The 21,071-nt window shown below is 42.8% G+C and overlaps 1 protein-coding gene across 2 annotated transcripts in view; it reads left to right on the top strand.

Moving 5' to 3' along the window:
• The first annotated feature begins 3,461 nt into the window (after nt 1–3,461).
• Nucleotides 3,462–21,071, top strand: part of tle2b (TLE family member 2, transcriptional corepressor b) — a 73,061-nt gene continuing 55,451 nt past the window's right edge. For both annotated transcript variants that reach the window (XM_019274356.2, XM_019274355.2), the window contains exons 1-3: nt 3,462–4,484; nt 15,197–15,294; nt 16,620–16,683. In XM_019274356.2, coding sequence (XP_019129901.2) covers nt 4,461–4,484; nt 15,197–15,294; nt 16,620–16,683 — 186 coding nt within the window. In that variant the 5' untranslated portion in view covers nt 3,462–4,460. The remainder of the gene's footprint in view (nt 4,485–15,196; nt 15,295–16,619; nt 16,684–21,071) is intronic.

Here is a 21,071-nt window from a genome sequence, read left to right as displayed (position 1 = left end):
ACTCTGTTGATGTTTGCGTCTGTGTTTGTCTGTTTGTATGCCTGCCCATCTGTCTCTATAAAACCCAGTGTGAGGAGTCGGGGGAATAATTACCTGCATAATCCATTCAAGACAATTAGATAATGCTAAATTAGTACAATGGGCTTACATGGGGAATGGTGATGGTGGTGGGAGCACTATTGAATGACAGTTTACAGTCTGTCTGTGTTTGTGTGAGAATGTGAGCTGAAAGAAAGATTTGAATGAAAGCAGATGGGAAGTGAAAAGTATGTACAAAAAAGCTTTCAGAGTGTCCAAGATTGAAAAAATTCATCCTCTGGGAAACACACATTTCCTCACTAGATTTCATGGTCAATCTACCCGTTGGACTGTAATGGCTCTTTTCAGCAAGTGACTGTCAGCAAGTGAAGTCCCTGGGTTTGAATCTTGGGCAGCTTGTGACTTCCTTTGTGAAGTTGCTATGTTCGCTCCTTGTCACTAAATACACCGAAGTCAGGTAACCTAGAAACAAACGGCTTGGATGTCAATGATTTGGATTGATCGATGCTTACAAATGGAAGTTTTAGGCAGATGGCTGTGTTATGTTTTACACATTTTTTAGCCAGCTGTTGGCTTCTGACTCCACACATGTTTTTTTAAAACAATTTCTCAAGTTTGATATAAGCCTGTTGATGCCGCAAGACTGAAATTTATTGTAGATTAGGTTTAACTTTTGCTAAACAGCCATCGCTGTGGCCACAAGTGATAATTGTAGGATAGTGGGGCGTTGAATTTTCACACATTTTCTAGGATTCTTCTACACTAGTAGCTTTAGAGACGTCATCATTAGGTGACATGAATAACAGCGAGTGGAAAGAGATTACAAGTAGTAAAAACATGACACATTGTGTCCCCATAGTGCTTTCAGAAACTTTAGTGTATGTCCAACTTTAAAGTGAGTGATCTGATTTAGTAACATGTTTTACTCAGCAATATAATTTAAACATTTGCCAATTAGCCACCGCAAGCTCTTGATCAAACCAAACCAATTAAGGCTGTGTGTCATTTCTTATAAGTTAAAATTTTATTTTGTAAACAGATGTATGTTTCATTACAACTTTTTCTAAGTTAAAGGTCCAAAGTTTAAAATTTAAAGTGTGTTTCTCTGACATGACAGAAATGGAAAATATTATGCATAACTTAGTGTATAATCACTCATTTAATATGAATTACTCTAAAAATATTGGTTGTTATTGATTAATTAACAAAGTTAGTTAGTTATAATAAACACTGATCAAATCAACACTGCCCCACCAAATGAATGTATAGTTTTGTGGAAATGGATTCTTAAAACCTGCTCACTGTCTCAGCCTACTTAGTAGCGGTGATCTCATGGTCTTGTTAATAGAAGGCCTTCATTAGTGTTTGTATCATGACCTCAACTTAATATAGTACTGTATAAATCAACCAAAGTTACTCCTCCACGCCCTTTTCCTCTAGTTCCAGTTGTTACATATGTAGTTTCCCACTCAAAATAGCACAATGGTTTCTTAGAGTCAGATGAGATACTCTGGGGAAAAATGCCAAATTTGTCACATTGCAAATTCAAAGTTAGCATTAGGTTTCCCCTATAGCGTTTGGTAATAGACTGCATTGGATGTCTGTATGTGACCTTAATTGAGGCTTTGGGGCTGCCCTTTGGCTAACCTACTTGTTATCAAATGCAGTTTCTGTCTTACTGGAATCCCTCCATGAATGCCAAGACTGACTGTGTCCGATTTTACAGTGTCGGATTAATGGCTGTTTGATCAAGTTCAAAGGCAGAGTTGCCCTGGATAAACTCATTATAAACAGCGCCAAAAGACGGCTGGGCCAGACTGGTGTACTGTACATAGACAGCCGTTTAAATACTAGGTCTTAGTTGGTCCAGATCCATTCTGGCCAGTCCTGTAAATAACATTTGCACCAAAGCCAGCAGTCAAAAGTAGACAGGCAGACATTTTTATCTCACTGTAGCGGGGATATTTGTGGGGTGTTACAGTGGTAATCCTCAAGATACTCTACTTATTGATTTTGATGAAATCTTTGGCAGTAAGTGGACGTCGCTGTGGTGTTTGTGCACTGCACTTTTGCCAGATATCATTACACAATGCGCAGCCCTGTCTTTAATGTCCATTTCCAGGGGATTTCTGTTGAAGGTGGCACGCTTCCTTCTTGGCTATTGATTATTTTTTTTGCAGGTTTTTTCTGTTTATTAAAAACAAACCACTGAAGCTACTAAGAGAAAAGTAAAATAAAGCGTTATGGTTATTAATATATGTCTGATGGCGACGAGCCTACTGTTTACAGAGACTGTCGAGTCTTTCTGAGCGAGACGCTTCATCACAGTCATTGTAGATATGCATAACAATGTCAGAGAAATCACCCTTCGTTTCTTTGGCACATGTAACCTCAAGGCTACACTGCACACGCTTATGTGTAGGTATGTGTAATGTAATTATGCCACTGTAAAAATGGGAAATTATGCAGCCTGTGTGTTAATTACTAATTAACCAATCTGGTTATTGCAACTGAGATTTCATTGCTGGTTGATATGAGCTGAAGTTACTTGATTACCAGATCACGGTTACTTGTTAATGTTTGTAATAATTGCTCTCTGTGTAGCTGAGTTGTTACGACGACCAGGATACATTGTGGCGTTTTTATACATAAACAGCTGTTTGATGTGGTTTTAAACTAAAACAATCTATGCTAAAATCCATGCAAACAAAACACACATACAAGTTTTCTTTCTCCTACTTTGTGGTGATGATGTGTCATGTACTGTAGACTTGGACCGGACATCAATCGGAGTAACTGGGGGTGATGTTCCTTTCCTGAAGTTTTTCTGTTTTTGAAGGAGCTATGAGTTGATGCATGTGGTTGAACATGGTGATGTATTTACACTTGGCAAACATCTGGATGCAATGCGTCTGTGACACCACTTCCTGAGGACGCCCAGGCAATCGGATCAGTGGCTAACGTCAGTGTGTGTGTGTTGTTTACACCTGGATTTATACGCGATTAAGCATGACTGGATAGCTGTCCAATCATCCGAGACACTTTTTAATGCAACGTGTAAACTGAGTAATAAACTTATCACTCAGAGTAACTGTTATGTGTGTGTATGTGCAACTATGGTGTGTGTGTGTGTGTGTGCTGCCTAACAAGTGTGTCCACATAGCTGTCATGAATTTGTGTATGAGTGCCGGAGTGTTTGTGTGTGTGAATCTCGATTCATATCAGTTTGAGCCTGAGTCTTTGTGCATGACTGATTGCTTTGTCTGTCTGACCACAACTGAAAAGGAATCCATCTCTCTCTTTGCCTCTCTCTCCTCCCTCTGCCTCTATCTGTGTGACTCTGTGTCTCTATCTACTCAGTTCCACCTTAAGAGGAGCTTTAGCAGCCTGTCGTGTTTGTGTTGAAGCCAACAGGCACAATATATTACAGTCTAGGGCTTGCTGCTGAAAAGCCCGCTGGATCCTCCACTGACCTGCTGTTCTTTCCTGCTTTCCTCTTGCGTTTTTTTCCACATTTAGATTAAAAACAAAGCTCTCTCTCTCTCTCTCTTTCTCTCTCTCTCTCTCTCTCTCTCTCTCTCTCATCCCCCCTCCCTCTCTCCTCCTTCTTCTTCTTCTTCTTCTTCTCCTCCTTCTTATCCCTGTTTTTTCTTTTCTGCGGCAGCAGCAGTCAAGGCAGAGGCTCCAGTGTGTCAGAGAGAGAGAGGGTGAAAAGGAGGAAAAAAGCAGAGGAGAAGACTGTTTGGACGCAGGCTGAGTGTGTGTTTATGTTTGTGTGTTTCGCCATTGGACGGCCGGGTGAAGGGGGCACGGGGAGAGGTGGAGTTGGAGTAGGAGGAGGAGGAGGAAGAGGAGGAGGTGGTGGAGGAGAAGAAGGAGAAGGAGCCTGCCTGGATGAAATGCTCTGTGTCATGTCACTATGTGTGGACCTTGACTGATCACAGGGTGAGGAAAAGACACTGAGAAGAAGACGAGGAGGTGGAGAGAATAGGAGAGGAGGAAAAACTGAGACTTTGGTTACACTGGGAAAAGAAGAAGAAGAAGGAGGAGGAGGAGGAGGAGGAGGTAAAGTCTGGCGCTTCGTTTTATCATGACATCGTTGGATAAACCAACCGACGGATTGAGTGCTCTTCAGTTGTGTGTCAACAGGAATTCGCCCTAGAAGACCGGAGAGAAGAAGAAGAGCCACGAAGAAAACCAGGAGACTCTGGAAGAGTAAAGACTGCTGTGCTCAACCCAGCTAAGGAGCAGGGACTGGACTTAGTGAGTGTGTGAGAGTGTAAGAGTGTGTGTGTGTGTTGGGGGGTGTTTTGTGTGTTTGTGTGTGTGTGGCTGAGTAACCGGTGGAGGGCAGAGGAGTGGAGGGCCAGGGGACTAACCTGGCCATCAAACGGACTGGCAGCCTCTCCTCTCCTGGGATCATGTACCCTCAGGGCAGGCATCCGGTAAGTACCTCCTTATGTCTCTTTCTCCTGTCTGTCGGACTCTTTCTCTATCATCTCTCTATGTCTTGTCTCTCAACTCCAGTCTCTCTCTCTCTCTGTCGCTTTTTTTATGCCTCAGATTTGCCTTGTCACTTCTATCTGCCTCTGTCCTCTTGTCTCCTCGTGTGTCCCTCCTTATGTCTTACCGCTTCTTCTTGGTCTCTTCTTGTCTTTATCTGTCTGTCTTTTTTTCAGCTGCTCTCTGTTGTCCCTTTCTCTTGTTTAGTTATAGGGACTGTACTGTAACATGAGGAGTGAGACATGTGGGGCGGGAGGGGGTGTCTGGGCTAAGAGATTCCCTGTTATGCACACACACACACACACCTACACACACACACACACACACACACAAAGTCAGACACACACCCTCTCTGTCAGCTACAACCAGGTGCCTTTGAGATCTTGTTGATGGTTAGCTGTGTAGGTGGCATATAAGTGAATCTGCACTTGTCAGCTTGTGTGAACGTACGCGTGTCTATGTATGTGTGCTGCCCATTAGTGTGTCTTTAGGTCTGTGCATGTGTGGCGACGTGTGTGTGTGTGTGTGAGAGAGTAGATCTGTCTATATTGATGTGTGTGTTTGTGTGTGTAAATTGGTCAGTTCAACGATCAGCTGTTCATTTGCTCATTTTTGTTGCTAAGCAAACACTTGTGTGCACACACACACACACACACACACACACACACACACACACACACACACACACACCATTTAATTGATAGTTAAATTCTACTTAATTGATTTCCATTACTACTAAGAAAGGTCATGAGTGCATAAGCACTTCCCCTTTAATGCCTCCTTAAAGTTCCTTCCCTCTTTCAGTTTCACCCTTCATCAGCAGTGAGAATGTGCTGCTAATTCACCTGCCAGGCTAAAATAAAGGTTAAATACATAGAGTAAAAAGCACAGAAGGATGAATGACAGCTTAGGCTCAGTCTGGCTTAGGCCATTCGTTTCACCGTGGCCCCGGTCCGGTTGCTATAATCAGATTTGGTTGTCGGTTTCTTTGTATCTGGTACAAATGGGTCAGTGGCCACTTTGCCTCGCAGCCAACCAGCCAGCCAGACAGACAGCCAACCACTCAGTCAGCCAGCAAGCCAGCCAGCTAGCTATCACACAGAATTATGAATGACATTTTCACAAGAGGAAGGCATGAGGAATCAATTATATGTACAGAGAGAATGCTAATAAGCCAGCCGCTGGAATAGAAGGGGAGAGAGAGAGAGAGAGAAAGAGAAAGAAAAAGAGAAGTGAAAAACAAAGGGAGAAAGTGAAAGATGTAAGAGCCAAGAAAGGAGGAAAAAAGAAGTGAGAAAGAATTCTTTAAAAAGGCACGGCCGGGGGTGGAAAGAGAAATGAAAATGAATGAGAGATGCAAAGGAAAAATAGAGTGTGAACATTTCTCTGCTCTCTCCTTTAGAGGCGTATCAGAGAGCTTCCTGCTGCGAAGCTCTGCGTTTGTGATAAAGTTCAATCCCAGATTGAGCCAACTCCAACCGATCGATAGCCTCTGTCTCTCTCCTTCTGTCTCTCCTCTGTTTTTCTCCCCCTCTGTCTTTTTCCTCTCTCCTTCCTCTGCAGCCCTCCTTTGCCAGTGGAACTTTTATTTCTGGTGTTGCTATGAAATGTGATCTGTGGAGAGGTGTGAGGGCGCAAAGAACAGTTGTGTGTGCGTGCGTGTGTGTGTTTGTGGTTACAGACTGTGTTTCTGCGTAGATCTGCATGTACATTTACATACATGTGTGTATGTCCTGATACACTCAGAACACTTTCTTTCCCCCCCCACACACACACAGCTGGAATATAACCCCTGTAAAAAAAAACTCTCCTTTCTTGTGCATTCAAGGAAGATCCAATATTTCCAAAATCATAGTTGGCTGCTAGAAAGCATTGCCTTAAAGAGCTGATGTATGTTGCCAGAAAACAGAATCAGAAGCCAAACCGTAAGCACACTTGGATGATGTGAGAAGGGCAATATGAGCTTTGGTGCATTGTGCGTTTCAGCAGTCAAACCTCAGATGTCAGCTCATTCTTGATTGCACCAACAGTGACAGGTTTCTTTTTCTTTTTTTTAAGTCTCCTCTTGCAACTGCATTACAGCGAGATAAAAAATGTAACTGACAGAAAAGTAGGAGTGATGAATTGTTCACCGTTAGTGAAGCAAACATAGAATTTAATTTTCATACCATAATTAAGTTGACTGGCTACTTTAAAATTAAGGAAACCAGCTTGAATATAATAATTTGAGTTAAAATAGTAAGCAGTAATGTAACATAGATGTGATGTGTAGTCAAAATCTAAACTTTGAATACGCATCTGTTACTTAAGTGGCTTCCCAGTGAACGGGCTTGCCTCTGGTCACTCAGCGTGCATGCTGTACCCTTACTGGTGTCAGTCAAACATGATGATCTACTTCCTGTCAGACAGGACAGAGACGTCTTGAATGCCGCTCCTCTCAACCCCACCTTGTGTCGCTTTTAGAAACGATAAAGAAGGTGTCTTCAGTATAAATAGATAAAAGGTGCATCCAAGACTCGGGCGGTGTTTTTATTTATTTATTTTTTTTATCCGAGAATCCGACTTTGTTCTCGTCGCTCTCTGGCAGGAAAAGGTTAAAACCGAGGGCTGCTTTGCCAGGCGAGCAAAGCTGTAATTGGTTCCACTGGATTTTTGTGGCAAGCGTTATCACAACTGTGTGAATGTGTTTGTGTGCGTGTGTGCGTGGATATATTTGAGATGTGTCATTGTGTGTTTTTGCTTAATGTGTGCATTTGCCATGTGTTTGACTCTTTATGTGTGTCTCTTTAGTGCTTTGTGAGCTTACGCATTTTTTGTATTAACAGTGTGTGTGTGTGTGTGTGTGTGTGTGTGTGTGGTGCCATGTTTGTTGACTTATATGTGTGTGCACCTCGTGCATGAGCTTCAGCTTTTGTTTTATGTGTACCTTTTGCTCTTTAGTGTTAAGAGTCTTTGTGTGTAATTACATGTATATGTTGGTGTGTGTGTGTGTGTGTGTGTGTGTGTACCATGTAGGTGTTTGTATTTGTCCTTGTGTTCCTGTAAAAGTGTTTGTGTGTGTGTGTTTGGAGGAATGGGAAAGGGGAGCAGTGTTGGTTTGTGCATGTCTGTGTGTGTGTGTGTGTGTGTGTGTGTGCACACTGTGTGCACTGTGTGCCAACAACAATAACAATAAATAATGTTCCAGTTCGACCTCGACTGTTGCTGTGAATGTACAAGACCTTGATTGGCTGCCACACCCCAGTGAGAGAGAGTGAGAGCGAGAGAGAAGATTTACTGTGTTTTCATGGTTAAGAAAGATGTCTATAGCTGCAAGCCTGCAAACAGGACTGATTAGACTCACACTCACATGCACACACATGTGTATTTAACTAAATTCTACACACACAGTACATTCACCCTTACAAACAATCGTGCAGGTTTCTGTCGCACTCTCTCATGTTTACTTAAAACTCCAGAGTCTAGAAAGGTCTGGCCGTTGTGTGAGTCTACTCTTAAAGCTGTCGCACTGTGTGAGTTTGTGTGTGTGTGTGTACTATAAAATTTTCCCCAGACTGAAGAGTTATGGTGGCTGATGTCTAGAGGATGAAGATCAGACAGAGTTTATCCAGCAAGTGTGTGAAAGAGAAAAGGAGGGGAAGTTGAACTTGGCTCCACTGAAGGTGTCGATTGTTATCCCTCAGTTGCAGCAGTCTTATATCAAATCTGCTGTGATTATTATTATTATTAAATCATAAGTGGACATGATTCAGTCACTTTTCATGGCAATTCTCATGACCATAGAGCTTCTTTTGAATTATTATCAGCTGTGTGTGTGTGTGTGAGTGCATTGAGGAATGAAGAGGAAAAGAAATGCTGAAGAAGAACTGACGACACAAGTGTATCCGTGTGTGTGTGTGTGTGTGTGTGTGTGTGTGTGTGGTACATTCTGAGTAGGAAAATGTATAATTGTGTGTGTGCATGGGGAGGCTTCCTTCTCCTTTGGCCGTGAGTAGGGTAACACTTTATTTTTACAGCCAAGTAAATAAACCAGTGCCAAATATGTGGCCACAGAAATCACATATGCTCCATTAATGAGGGCAGAGCCACAATAAGAGTGTTTGTGTGACCCAAAGTTGGATTTTGATGTGCATGAGATGGAATTTGTGAGTTAATTTTGTAGCTGCAGTGGCAGGACATGCTTAACTACTTATTATTAGGTGTTGGATTGTGTGCTTGCTAATGTGGATGTGGAGACTGTTTGCTTTCTGGCACACTGGAACCTTTTTTTTTGGGGCATCTAGCTGTGTCAGACAGTTTGTTTTTCCCCAACATTTGTGGCTGTAATGAAAGGCATGTATGGTAAACAGCACAGCGGATTGCTGTCACCTCCCACAGATGACATTCTCCCCTCCTTTCCTTTTGTCTTCATCTTGTTTACATTTAATTTCCTACAGCATTTCAAAGTCAACCCCGTAAAATGGCAAAAAGTCAAGTAACAACAATACGGCTGCAGTGAGACGCCCCACAGCACAAGCAGCAATTCATACAAGCTACCAACAACTTCATCATCAGCCACCCAGATTAAGTCTGCTCTTTCATTTGAAAAGGAAAACGGGCCATTTCCTATCCTCAAATCCTGTGTTCTGTGTTCTTCTCTTTGTCATTAAAAGAAATGATCAGAGCGAAGCTTGGATGGAGTCCAGAGACTCTTTTGGCTGCCAGTCTTTCCCTGATTTGTAATCCACCGCTGGCTTTGTGGCTGACTGGTGAGCTTCTGCATTGACTGACTAACTCTATGACTTGTTAACCACCGGACTGACTGACTGATGTTACTTTTGTTTGGCTAGCTGGATGACTGACTGACTGAGTGGTGGCTTGTTAATTGACTGAATGACTGACTGGCTTGCAGACTGAATGAGTGAGTGGTAAAGATTCACTGGTTTGCAGCACAACTAGAGGATCACTAATTCTAAATGAGCTCTCTTTTGTTGGGAAGCCAGCAGCGTGGCTCTCTGTAAGTAATCAAAACCTTTGAGTGGTGCAGGCAGTGGTGTCAGAAAGAAAGAAAGAGGTAAATGTGAGGGTGCCGTAAAAAAGATGGCTGATATGTACGTTTTATTTCCATTCTTCCCTGAAGCTCTTCTCCAGTCTTTCATCCACACACAGTCCAAACCAATGAGCTGTTGCTTATGTTCACTAATGCTCACTTCAGCAGACACACACACACACACACGCACACACAGATGTACACAAGGGGCACTGACACTCCTCTGCCACACTTGGTATTTCTCATCTATTCATGTGCCTTTTTCCTAAATATTTCACCAGCCAATTATTATTTCATGCGCTATCTGAATGTGTCTCTGCTTGTCTCAGAGACGCACTGGCAAAAAGAAGAACAAAGGGTCTAAGGAGGAGAAGTAAAGAACGAAGAGAGAGAAAAGGGAGGGATGAATGAGATGGAGCAGCAAGGGAAAGGGCTCAAGAAAGAGAAAATGTTTTGTTTGTGGGTGTTTTTGTTTGAATGAATGCATCCATGCATAGGCATGCCTGCTTATACTGTCTGAATACTCATGCGTTGGTACAAAGTGTGCCAGGGGCTAAACAGATAGACGGAGAAGACAGATAGAATCACTCCCTTTCCAATCACTCCCAGACCTGCATCTGTTTTGCAGTCGCTGTCTCTCTCATACAGTTGCTGCCAGTGGTGAAAAAACAAGCAGCTGCTTGAACAGAAGACTTCCATGTGACGGACAGCCAGACAAACAGACAGAGAGACTGACACAGAGACAGATAGAACCAGACTGACCTGATATTCAGACAGAATAGGGAGAGAAACTGAAGTGTGACTGGAAATAACTAGATGAAGTCAAACAGCAAGATTGTTCCCACGTCATTTACTGGTGCTAATTGGAGCAAGGAAGCGATTCTCCAGGTTAAAATGTTTTGTTAGAAATTTGGGATAAACAAGTTAATTTCAAGCAGAGTGCTGTCTGAGCACTTCCACCTGCAACGTCTTATATTGATACCAGAAATAAGGTTCATCGGATCGCATCACAGATATATCGGTGTTCATGAAGTATTGCAAGACTTTTGTACTAGACATCAGTAGTTTTAGCTGTCTCTAATCAACTGGCAACTGAGTGTACTTTTTTTTTTTTAAAGATACTTTTTCAGGCTTTTCATGCTTCGTAGGATATTTATTGGATAGAGACAGTTGAAGAGTGACGTGAAAGAGGAGAGTGGGAGAATGACATGCAGCAAAGGGCAGCAGGTCAGATTTAAACCCTGGGCCGATGCGGCAAGGACTGACCTTTCTCTACCTCTACTGAGCTAACTGGGTGTCCTAACAATAGGGAGTGTATGTTGGCTGATAATTCACGAAAAAATGCCAAGGGATATGTTTGAGATCAGTCGAGCTATAACACATTGTACTGACTAGTTTGCTTTGTCCTACATAGCTGCGACCCTTTCAGACATAATGGTGATTCATGGTGCGTTCACTGCTGGTTCAGTAAACTCTTTGCCCAAAGTTCAACTTGATTGAACTCTGTGTTGTGTTGCAACGCATTACTCAAGTAGAAAAAAAACAAAACTGTGCAAGCCATTGGAAATAATGGGCTTCAGAGCGCAATGTTGTGGTTGTCGCGTTGTGTCTGAAGTGGCCATAACGATGACGCAAAAGCCAAAAAAAGGTTGTTTTCTTTTGGTCATCTGATATCTGTTGTCATTTCATCGTATTATCATATCAATGTGTTTGCATGTTATCACATCCCTCTGTACTGCTACTTAATCAAGTCGTACAATCAAACTCTTGACAGACTGACAGCCAGTTGAACACACAGGCAGACAGACACTGACAGACAGGCGATAGTTAAGACCAGTGGGTCCCACCTCCGCCCTGTTATGTGATACAGCGCGTTCGGCTTCACCCTCCGACTCCCCACCTCTCTCTCCCTCCACCACCATAGATAATCCCTCCTAATTCTCTGCTTGCCCGTGCCAGCTTGACCAAATTGTGATTGACTGCTGTCCCACATGGTGTCTGTGTGTGCGGAGTGTTTGTTTGCGCGCAACTGAATCCCACCCCACCCCTCCTCCAACCCCACCCCTCCACCTCCACCTCCACCTCCTAGATTAACCGGATCAGTTTTGGGTTTCAGGATCCCCTATGCTGGCTGCTCAGACACACACACACACACACACACACACACACACACACACACACACACACACACACACACATACATACACATGAAAACACAGGCAGTAGGCTGTTTTTCGGCCCTTCATGACGCGCTATTGGACCCCTAACAGTCTGGGCCGCCATCTGTCACAATACAGGAGAGACCAAACACACATACACACACTCACACTTGAACAACAAATTTTTGCTCTGGTGTACATACAGCATGACTTGATGATGCCTCCATCTCTGTAAAAGATGCACCTGTATATAGCTCAGTGCTGCTTTTACCTGCTGAAGTGTCCTTGAGCATCACATTAAGTCTCCTATTATTAATAATAAGCATGAACTCATTTGATAACCAGCTTTCCATCCATGCTTGTCTCTTTATCCTGACAGGCAGAGCTCAGCACATGCAGAGAATATTTCTCCTCTTGCCTGAGGACCTTAAGAACGTTTCTCTCTTCTTTTTTTTTTTGGTGTGTGTATTTTTCATTTCCTTTTTGCTCATAAGAAGTTTTATAGCTCTGGGGTCCATGAAATTCATTCAAAAATGTGCAACTGGCAATTCAAAAGGAAGACATTTTGGACTTTTTGTCCACCAGATGAAAAAAAAAAGTCAAATCGCTCTCATCAGCGTGCCACTGAGGACGCCATGTTGACACTGACGGTGGCGGTTGTCTCTCGCGGATCTCTTGTAGAAGTCTGATCTGTGACTATGGGCTTTGTTATACGACTTAGTGGTGCTGATGTAACCCTCCAGCAGCACTTTGTCTGTGTGCATCCGCATGAGTGTGTGTCTGTGTGTTCATGTGTTTATGGCAGCAGATGGTCGGAGCAGTATTACCACAGACCGATGGACAGTGCACAGGATAGAGCGACTCGTCTCTTTTGACTACAGCAAAGACAGCAGCTCTCTCTCCTCCTCCTCTATCAGTTCTCTCTCGCTGTCTCTTCGTTTTCTTCCCATCCCCTTGGTGTCAGATGGATGAATGGCTGGCTATCTCTCTCAGTCAGCAGCCACGTTGCTCTTTCATCATCTGTCTTTCTGTTCGTTCTTTCATTCCTCTGTAAGGTTGTCAGACCAGTCTATCACTCCCTCCATCCCTCAGTCCATCCATCCCTCTGTCTGTCAGATGAGTATCCATCTCTCCTCCACCTCTTTTCCCGCTCGTCAATCCATCCCTCCATCCTATCCCACAGTGGGTTTGTGTGTTTGTCTGCGTGCCCATGTGAATCTGCATGTGCAGTAGTGTGTGTTTGTGGGTTTTTTTTTGTGTGTGCCAGATCACTATCAAACCCCTTCCTCCCCTTCCCTGCTGAGTGTGTGTGTGGTGTGAATCAAGGTCAGTGGGGATCTGTTGGCAGGCACCCCCCTTCCCATCTATCCCACCCACCCCCTCCACGCCTCCCTCCCACACACACACACGCACACCCAGAGGGGTTGTGTGTGTTTTGCCCATCCAGCCATCTAGATGTCCCTGCTATGCCTGCCTCAGCTCAGTTTAGCTCAGCTCAGCTCGACTCCGTGGATTAATTACTGGGGAACCCACCGCGTCTCTGACCTCCATCGTCGGACTAATTGAAATCTAATTGAATTGTGCTTGTCTAGACTAATGAAGCCCCGCCACTGAAACCGCCAATCTTTTAGCCGTAGCTACAGGCCGATAACCACCCAGCTGTAGTGACTGCACCGTGTTGTTCAGTTTGGATGGACTAACGGATGGATGGATATGTTAACAGATGAACAAATGGCTGGATGGATGGATTTATGGTTAAAATAAGACACACTCCATATGTTTTATGACTTTAGGTACTGGACTAAAGGTCACAGTATCATCAGAGGTATTATAAAACTGTAAGAGTGCATCCATGCCAACCAAAACATGTGAAGGACATAGACAGGACACATTAAACTGAAAGAAAATCTAAGGTATAGTTTGCGGACCACAGTAGCCAATGTAACATGATATCAGTAAATTTTAAAGGTTTAGATTAGCTCCGTTTTCTCTGCTCGCTGCATCAGTTTTCTAATTTAGTATAAAAAGATGGGTGTAGGTCAGGGGGAAGCAACCTGCGGCTCCAGCACCACATGTAACTCTTTAGCCCCTCTCCAGTGGCTTATATGGAGATAAATAATGGTCTTTTATTTAATGTATTACGTATCATTGTTGTAGGCCTAAAGTGATTCTAACATTCTCTAATTCTAGCCATTACACACTGAATAAAAGAAATGTTTTAACATTTCATCAGCTGAAATCAGTGTCAGATGTTACGTCCTGGCCGGCGCCTTTTCCTCCATCCTGGTATAGGTTATGCAGGTGGCACAGAGGAAGAATCACTCGCCTGCCACTGTGAAGATCTGGGTTCAGTCCCCAGCTGTGGTGCTTCAGGTACGGCTGGGTGCACTTATCTACACAGTGGGCAACATTTGCAGGGTGGGATGAGGCTGATGAGGTGTCCTTGTCTCTGCACCAGCGGCGTCAGAGCACCACAGGAAGGTGGTATCTAGGCGGGATAGTGTGATCCTCAATACTCCATACTGTTGAGGCAGATCACTGACAGGTGATAAGAAGTGGCGGAGACATCTAGACTGTGCCTTCCCCAGGATAATAGCAGTGCAGGGAAAATCAGCCAGTCCAATTATATATTTTTTTAGTAGAAAAAGAGTTATGAATGCAAAAACATCGGTGTCTTTTTAGATACTACTCTAAATTTGCCTGACTACAAACTAAGCCGCCTCCCCCAACCAAAAACATCTACAATGCCCTTGTTTCCTAAACTTCATGAAGACCATGGCAGAAGGAGGCTGTCGAAAGCGCTTTAGACAGACATGGAGGGGTGTACGTGGTGGTGGTGGGTGGACCCCCGGGAGATGCTTGTTTTGTTGGGCTTTCTTTAGCTTTTAGCAGGTGAGAGACGGTGCCGTGATTCCCTATAAGTTATTCATTTGACGTTTCCTCCCTTCTCAGCTCTTTGTAGGCTGGAATACATTAGCAACCTGGCAGAGTGGAGAGGATGCTAATGTGGAAGCGAGGGAGAGGGAGAGGAGAGGAAGAAAGGATAGAGGCAGTGGAGGGAAGGAGGCAGAGTCATTAGAGGAGGAGGAGAACAGAGAGAGAGAGAGGACACGGCTTTATGATGTGTGGGAAGGGGAAGTGACCTTCCCTCTCACTTTCATCTTGGCTTTTTTTCTCCCCTTGCCTTGCTCCCTGACACACACACTCTCACACGCACAGGTTCTCACACACACACACGCACTCACACACGTGCTTGCATGCACACACACTTAAACTTATATGGTGCATATAGGTGCACATGTGCCTACACAAATACATTACAGGCACAATGCGTACAATCTCTGTTCTTGAGCAGGTGCGCGCACGCACGCACATGCACACACGCAAACATACACGCACACACACACCTCAGTATCTGTTTTTCATCCTGCCTTTCTCTTATTCTCTTTCTCTTTTTCCCGCGCAGGTCCCCTTGCAGCCTGGCCAGTCTTTCAAGTTTACAGTCCTGGAAACTCTGGACCGTATCAAGGAGGAATTCCAGTTCCTCCAGGCGCAGTATCACAGGTACAAACTCAATATTACGTTGTATTTACGAGTAGAAATTCATGCCGTAAATGTTTGTGGTTAACATATTATTTCTAAACTGTTATGAATGGTTTTAAGAATTACTCTTACACACTTTTTGTATATGGTAAGTCTCTACACAAACAGTTTTAGAAACAACACATTGTAATTCATTTCAGTGAAAGTGGGTGTTGAATTCTTGAATATATGAACCAGTAAAGATAATATGACAGCGTGCAAGTGCTGTCCTTTAATCTTTATTACCACACTGAACGTGAAAAATATTGGAGACTGATAGGGAGTTGTAGCCCTTCATAGTGAACAGTCAGAGCTTTACACACTTTTCAAACTCGTCATCTTTGCCTAAATCCAGGAAAAGATGACAGATTTCCAGTTTCTTTTATGATAATAGAATTAAATGAACAGATTCCTTTATCTTCCATTTACAGTACATCTACAATATAATTGAAGGAATTATAGTTTCCAACATATTTGTTGTTTTCCTACAGCTGGTGGCCACATTATCATATGGCTGACCAGAAGTGACCTTGGCTAAGAGAGAGATAAACTATCATAGGTTAAAACATCCAGCCTCTTGCTCACACCTCAGCGGGCAGGCTGAACAGCCTGCTGCGATACAGCAACATCACTTTACTGCTGGACGTTGACCTGGTGGATCGCAGTGACACATGCACACACACACACAAACACACACAAAGATGCAAACAGCTACAAATCTATCCATGTGTGCTACAAATGTTTACACGATTAGTGGAAATAAGTTACCAGCACGTCAATATGAATGTACGCTTCACCTTTGTTGAATAGTAGCTTAATAAAGTGGCTCTTAAACAATATTTTCTGGCAGTTCAGAACAGGTCCATGTTAATAATGTACCTGTAGAGAAGTTTACATTTGCAAGGCTGTGTCTTTATTCCATCAATTATTGACCAAAGCAGTGCATTTGAAACACATTTCAAAGCACTTTTGACCTGCTGGACTTGAACATAAACACACACACATGATACATAACTAGACACACTCCTACACACATGGAGGTGTGAATTACAGCAGTGAATAAAACACACCCTGCTGGCACTTGCTACCATGAAGGCGATATTTCTCAGTGTCGCTTTCAGCAGTAATAGGTAGCCCGACCATGTGACTGAGAATCTTTTTTTTGGGTATCCTCAGATGGCCTTAAACTATGTTTGACCTCTGCAAAGTCCTGTGAAAATTACTCATTCATTTCAGCTGATGCAAATACACAATTTAATCCGTATATATGTATGTGTGTGTGTGTGTCCTTTTTCATCCTTGTGCAGCCTGAAACTGGAGTGTGAGAAGCTGGCCAGTGAGAAGACCGAAATGCAGAGGCACTACATCATGGTGAGTCCAATCAGGTCTTTACCAGAGCTGTACGGTGATTTGCTGGTCTGACTGAGCCACTCAGAAACTCTGAAAAGAGTCTGATGGGTTCTTGTATAGGAATTACAATCAGGGGAATTGTATCTGTTCTTTTGATTAGCTGGATTGATGTTGTTCAGAGTTTATGTCATTTAGGAGTAAAAGCTCTGTTTTTCTCTGTTGTTCTACCCGTGTTCCTCTCATTATTTCTCTCAAGATGTCTTTATCTCTCTGTCACCTCTCTGCTTTATTTTCTCATTTCATTTACATCAATAGGTTGTCGATACCACAAAAAAGAATGGCAAGGCAATAGACATATTGCACAAACAGGTTATACTTTTAATCCATATAGAAATAACTTCCATCTTGCAGTTGGTCGAAAACATGCAAGTGTACCATGATTAATATCTTGTCATTATTTGCTTTGAAAGACGTTATTTGCAGTAGTACATGATCTTGAATATCTGGAATACAGTTTAAGATTTCCACAAGTTGTACAAACCATTACCATCACAAGTATTATATGTTTTCTGTCTGCTATTCATCTTGCTCTCTCATATCTCGCTCTCAGACATACTCTTTTCCATGTCTCTCCCCATTTCTTTCCTCCCTCAGGCCTTCTATCTTCCTCAGTCTGTTTCTCTGCCTCTTCTTCCTCTCTCTGTTTTCTCTCGTGCGCTAACAGCCTGAGCTCCCTCTGTGTCGGTGTGTCTGTGCGACTAAAGGCTCACATGTATCGTAAGCCTTCGTCTGTGGTACAAAACCCACACAGAGCCGACCAGAATACGATATGCACCATCTGCTAAGCTGCTCGCATTTCATAAACCTGGGAGAGCAGGCAGGATCAGGACCGTAAGCTAGATAGACACACAGATGGATAGATAGATAGAGAGAGACGGGCAGATAGACTGACAAATAGAGTGTGTGAGAGAAAAGAGAGCAGACAGACAGGGAAACAGACAAATGGATATAGTCTAGAAGCACACAGACAGACAGACAGGCAGACGATAAACAGATAAAAATACACACACAAACACACAGAAGATACAGATATACACATTCATTCATTCCACACACAACCTTGTTCTTCTGTTCCTATGAGGACCTCCTATGAAAGAGGCCCCAACTAATCCTAAATCTAATTCTTGTAATAAATGCCTAATAACATCAAAACCTGTCAGAATGACACAAATATTTCTCCAGATAGGATTATGAAACAAACTGTTGAAACTGTTACTCCTGATGACACTGACAATACTAACTAACGTCTTAACACGGTAGTAGTTCTAATTAACTAGAGTAGTTAAAGCTTGAGGATGTAACTTTTGAAGGAAGACATGACACATTCTTGACTATAAGTTTTCACAAAATGAATAGCTCTAACAAAACGACCTTGTTCAGTTCACTCAGAGGTTTTGCTCCTGCAACCTTACTTGGTCTGGTACTGTATGATCATGGGGGTCAGTGTTAGGTAACAAACTGACACAACAGACTGACACAGCAGAGTCAGTTTGTTGACTCTTTTCCGCTTGTGCCCCTGTTACGACATTTTTAGCATGTCAAAGATAAATTTTATCACTAAAGTAAAAAAAAGAAGTACACACAACACAAGGTGACTTGTTGTTTCTGACTCATTTTGTCACCTCATTATGGTGTCTTTGAAGTAACAGATTCAAGACAACCTTGAGCAGTGAAGGAAAATTCAAAGTAAATTGTGACTTGTGACCAATGTAACTGCTGTTCAGCAAAAATGCTAAAAGTTTTCTGCATACTTGCACCTAAATTACGACATAATCCCCTCATCAGATCCACAAACCTAACACAGGGACATTTTTATCACATTTTGAAGTTATTGCACTTGGCAATTGGCAGTTGCATAAACACAATACAACTTTAACGAAATCATGCAGTGTATAATAATATATCCATACAACTGCAAAGCCAAAAACTTGTTGAGGTTTTGTTTGGGATCTTAAACTACCCAAACCCCAACCCTCAACTCGTCCTTTAAAAACAGAAGGATTTTTCAAACTGACCTCATTTCATAAAAATATCCTCACTATGCAAAGTGGTGAAAAAAAAATACAAGAAGAAACATGTGCACATGAATATGATGCAGTGCAGAACACACACAAAGAAAAACCCTCTGCAAACCACAGACTTCTCAAAAACACCCACTTCCCTAATCTCAGGCACTCCCCATTTTAGCTGTGGTTTCACTGAGTTACTGTGTGGAACAAACAGCCCAGACAAACATCCATCTTCTCCATTCAAATCCTCACCACCCGATCTTATACAATAGGAGGGGTGGCATGCCAGCATAGATGCAGTTCCCTGTCTTTCCTTAGACACGGCCAGTAGATGACATTTGATCGAACTTTGTGCATATTAAATGTCACAGCCTTTGTGACCACTGGTAAAGTAAACAGGGGGAGAAATAGAGTATCCTCAGTTATAGGTTTAAGTTAAACACCAGGCTTTAACAGTTCCCTATGGCAGGAGGTCAGGGAGCTGCAGATGCAGATGACATCTTTATATAGGTTAGGAAGGCAGATGGTTAGCACTCCAGGCAGTATTATTTGAACTGGGGTTCACTGTGGAGTAGTAGCTGGCTAACACAGTGCTATGCTACTTCATAGGCATGGCTCAGAAATGAGAGGGAGGGAAAGAGGGAGAGAAAATGAGAGGGGGGTGAAAGAGAGGCTCAAAGGGAAAGATAGCTTGAGAGAAAAAAGGCTCAGAGAGTGTCAGACAGGGAAAAAAAAAAAACGGGGAGCTGCTGAGGGAGGGAGGGAAGGATACAAAGGGAGGCAGAGATAAAGAGAATAAAAGAGGAGAGTGAGAGAGTGATAGAGGCAGGAGAGAGATACAGAGGAAAAGAGAGAGAGAGAGAGAGAGAGAGAGAGAAAGGGAGTAAAAATTGCTGAAAAGGAATGAGAGACACGAAATGAGGAAAGAGAGATACCAGGGGACAGAATTGCAGAGAGGAGAGATGGAGGATGAAAAAAGATGCAGTGAAGGGATGAAATGAGAGAGAGAGAGAGAGAGAGAGAGAGAGAGAGAGAGAGAGCAAGAGAGGGAGAGGGAGAGAAAACGAGAGGGAGAGCGTATGCAACACAGAATGCAAGAGAAAGAGATAGTGATGTGTTTGTGTGTGTGTGTGTTGGGGGGGGCGTGAAATGAAAGAGAGAGAGAGAGAGAGAGAGAGAAAGAGAGAAAGGGTGCACGCACAGACACGTAAATAATGTGAAGCAACAACGGACTCGCTGCGCCCACAGAGGAGATAACCCAGAAGGCTATATTTAGCTCGTTAGGCCTGTCATCCACACTGAGGCCTGTTTCCACAGGCTGGAGCTCTGCTCACTACGCTGCACTGCTCCTGACTTCACTGTTCATCAGTTTTAAGCCTTTTAAATAGTACTAAAATACTAAAGAAAGCAGGGAGATGGTTATAACCTGTGAAACTTTAACACCAAGGACAACGTTTTTTTTTCTCTGTGAAATGAAACTCTTTAAATTTTGTATTTGACTGCCCTCCTAGGGAAATCAGTAGATTATCAGAGCTGACTGAAGAGGCAGGAGGTTTGGGTGGTTTGGCAAAATGATGGATTTTCACAATTTTTCTACAGCCGTAACCATAACTAAGCTGCTATTTTAACCAAAACCACAATCTTCCCCCGGCTCTAACCAACAATTTTTCTCTTTTAACATGAACAAATCAGCAGTGTCAGGCCAGAAAAATGTCCCGCCAACAGGGGCATCAGATCAGAAAACGTGTGCATGTGTCATTCTAGATAGCAATTGCAGGTAATTATAGGTACTGTGTGAATGTTGTTGTTTACTGATCATTAACCTTATTAATGCAGTATTCGTGTATATGTAACAAATAAACCATACCTGCTGTCGGAGAGGAATCTGATGAAGATGTGCTTTAGGTTGAAGTGTTGAATACTATCATTGTGTGCTCCAGATCTCCTACCTTTAAAATCTGTGTTTAAGTGGAACTGAGCTATACCAGGACAGCCTAAATATATACATCTTTCATATGTGGAAACGTACATTAATATTGCAAGATTGTGACAGTACAGATGGTTCCAGAAATGCCACGAGAAAGCTATTTATTTTTGTAGCATGTGTCTGAAAAATGCATTTTCTGAAAGTGTCCCCACTACATTAAACAGTTTTAGAGGATGTGACACTAACAAAGCAAACACAAAAGGCTGAAGTAAGCCAATAACTGCAGTGATGTTGTATTTGCTGAAGAGCTGTGCTTTCATCATGTTGTTAGTTTTACCGTGCTGCTAGATATCTCCTTATGGCATGCAACTTTTCAAAGTCAGGAAGTTTGTTTTTCCACGCAGTTACTACTT

The sequence above is a fragment of the Larimichthys crocea genome, chromosome XVII (assembly GCF_000972845.2).
Source record: "Larimichthys crocea isolate SSNF chromosome XVII, L_crocea_2.0, whole genome shotgun sequence".
Lineage (NCBI taxonomy): Eukaryota > Metazoa > Chordata > Actinopteri > Sciaenidae > Larimichthys > Larimichthys crocea.
Note: the sequence above shows the minus strand (reverse complement) of the source record. Positions and strands in the feature narration are given on the sequence as shown.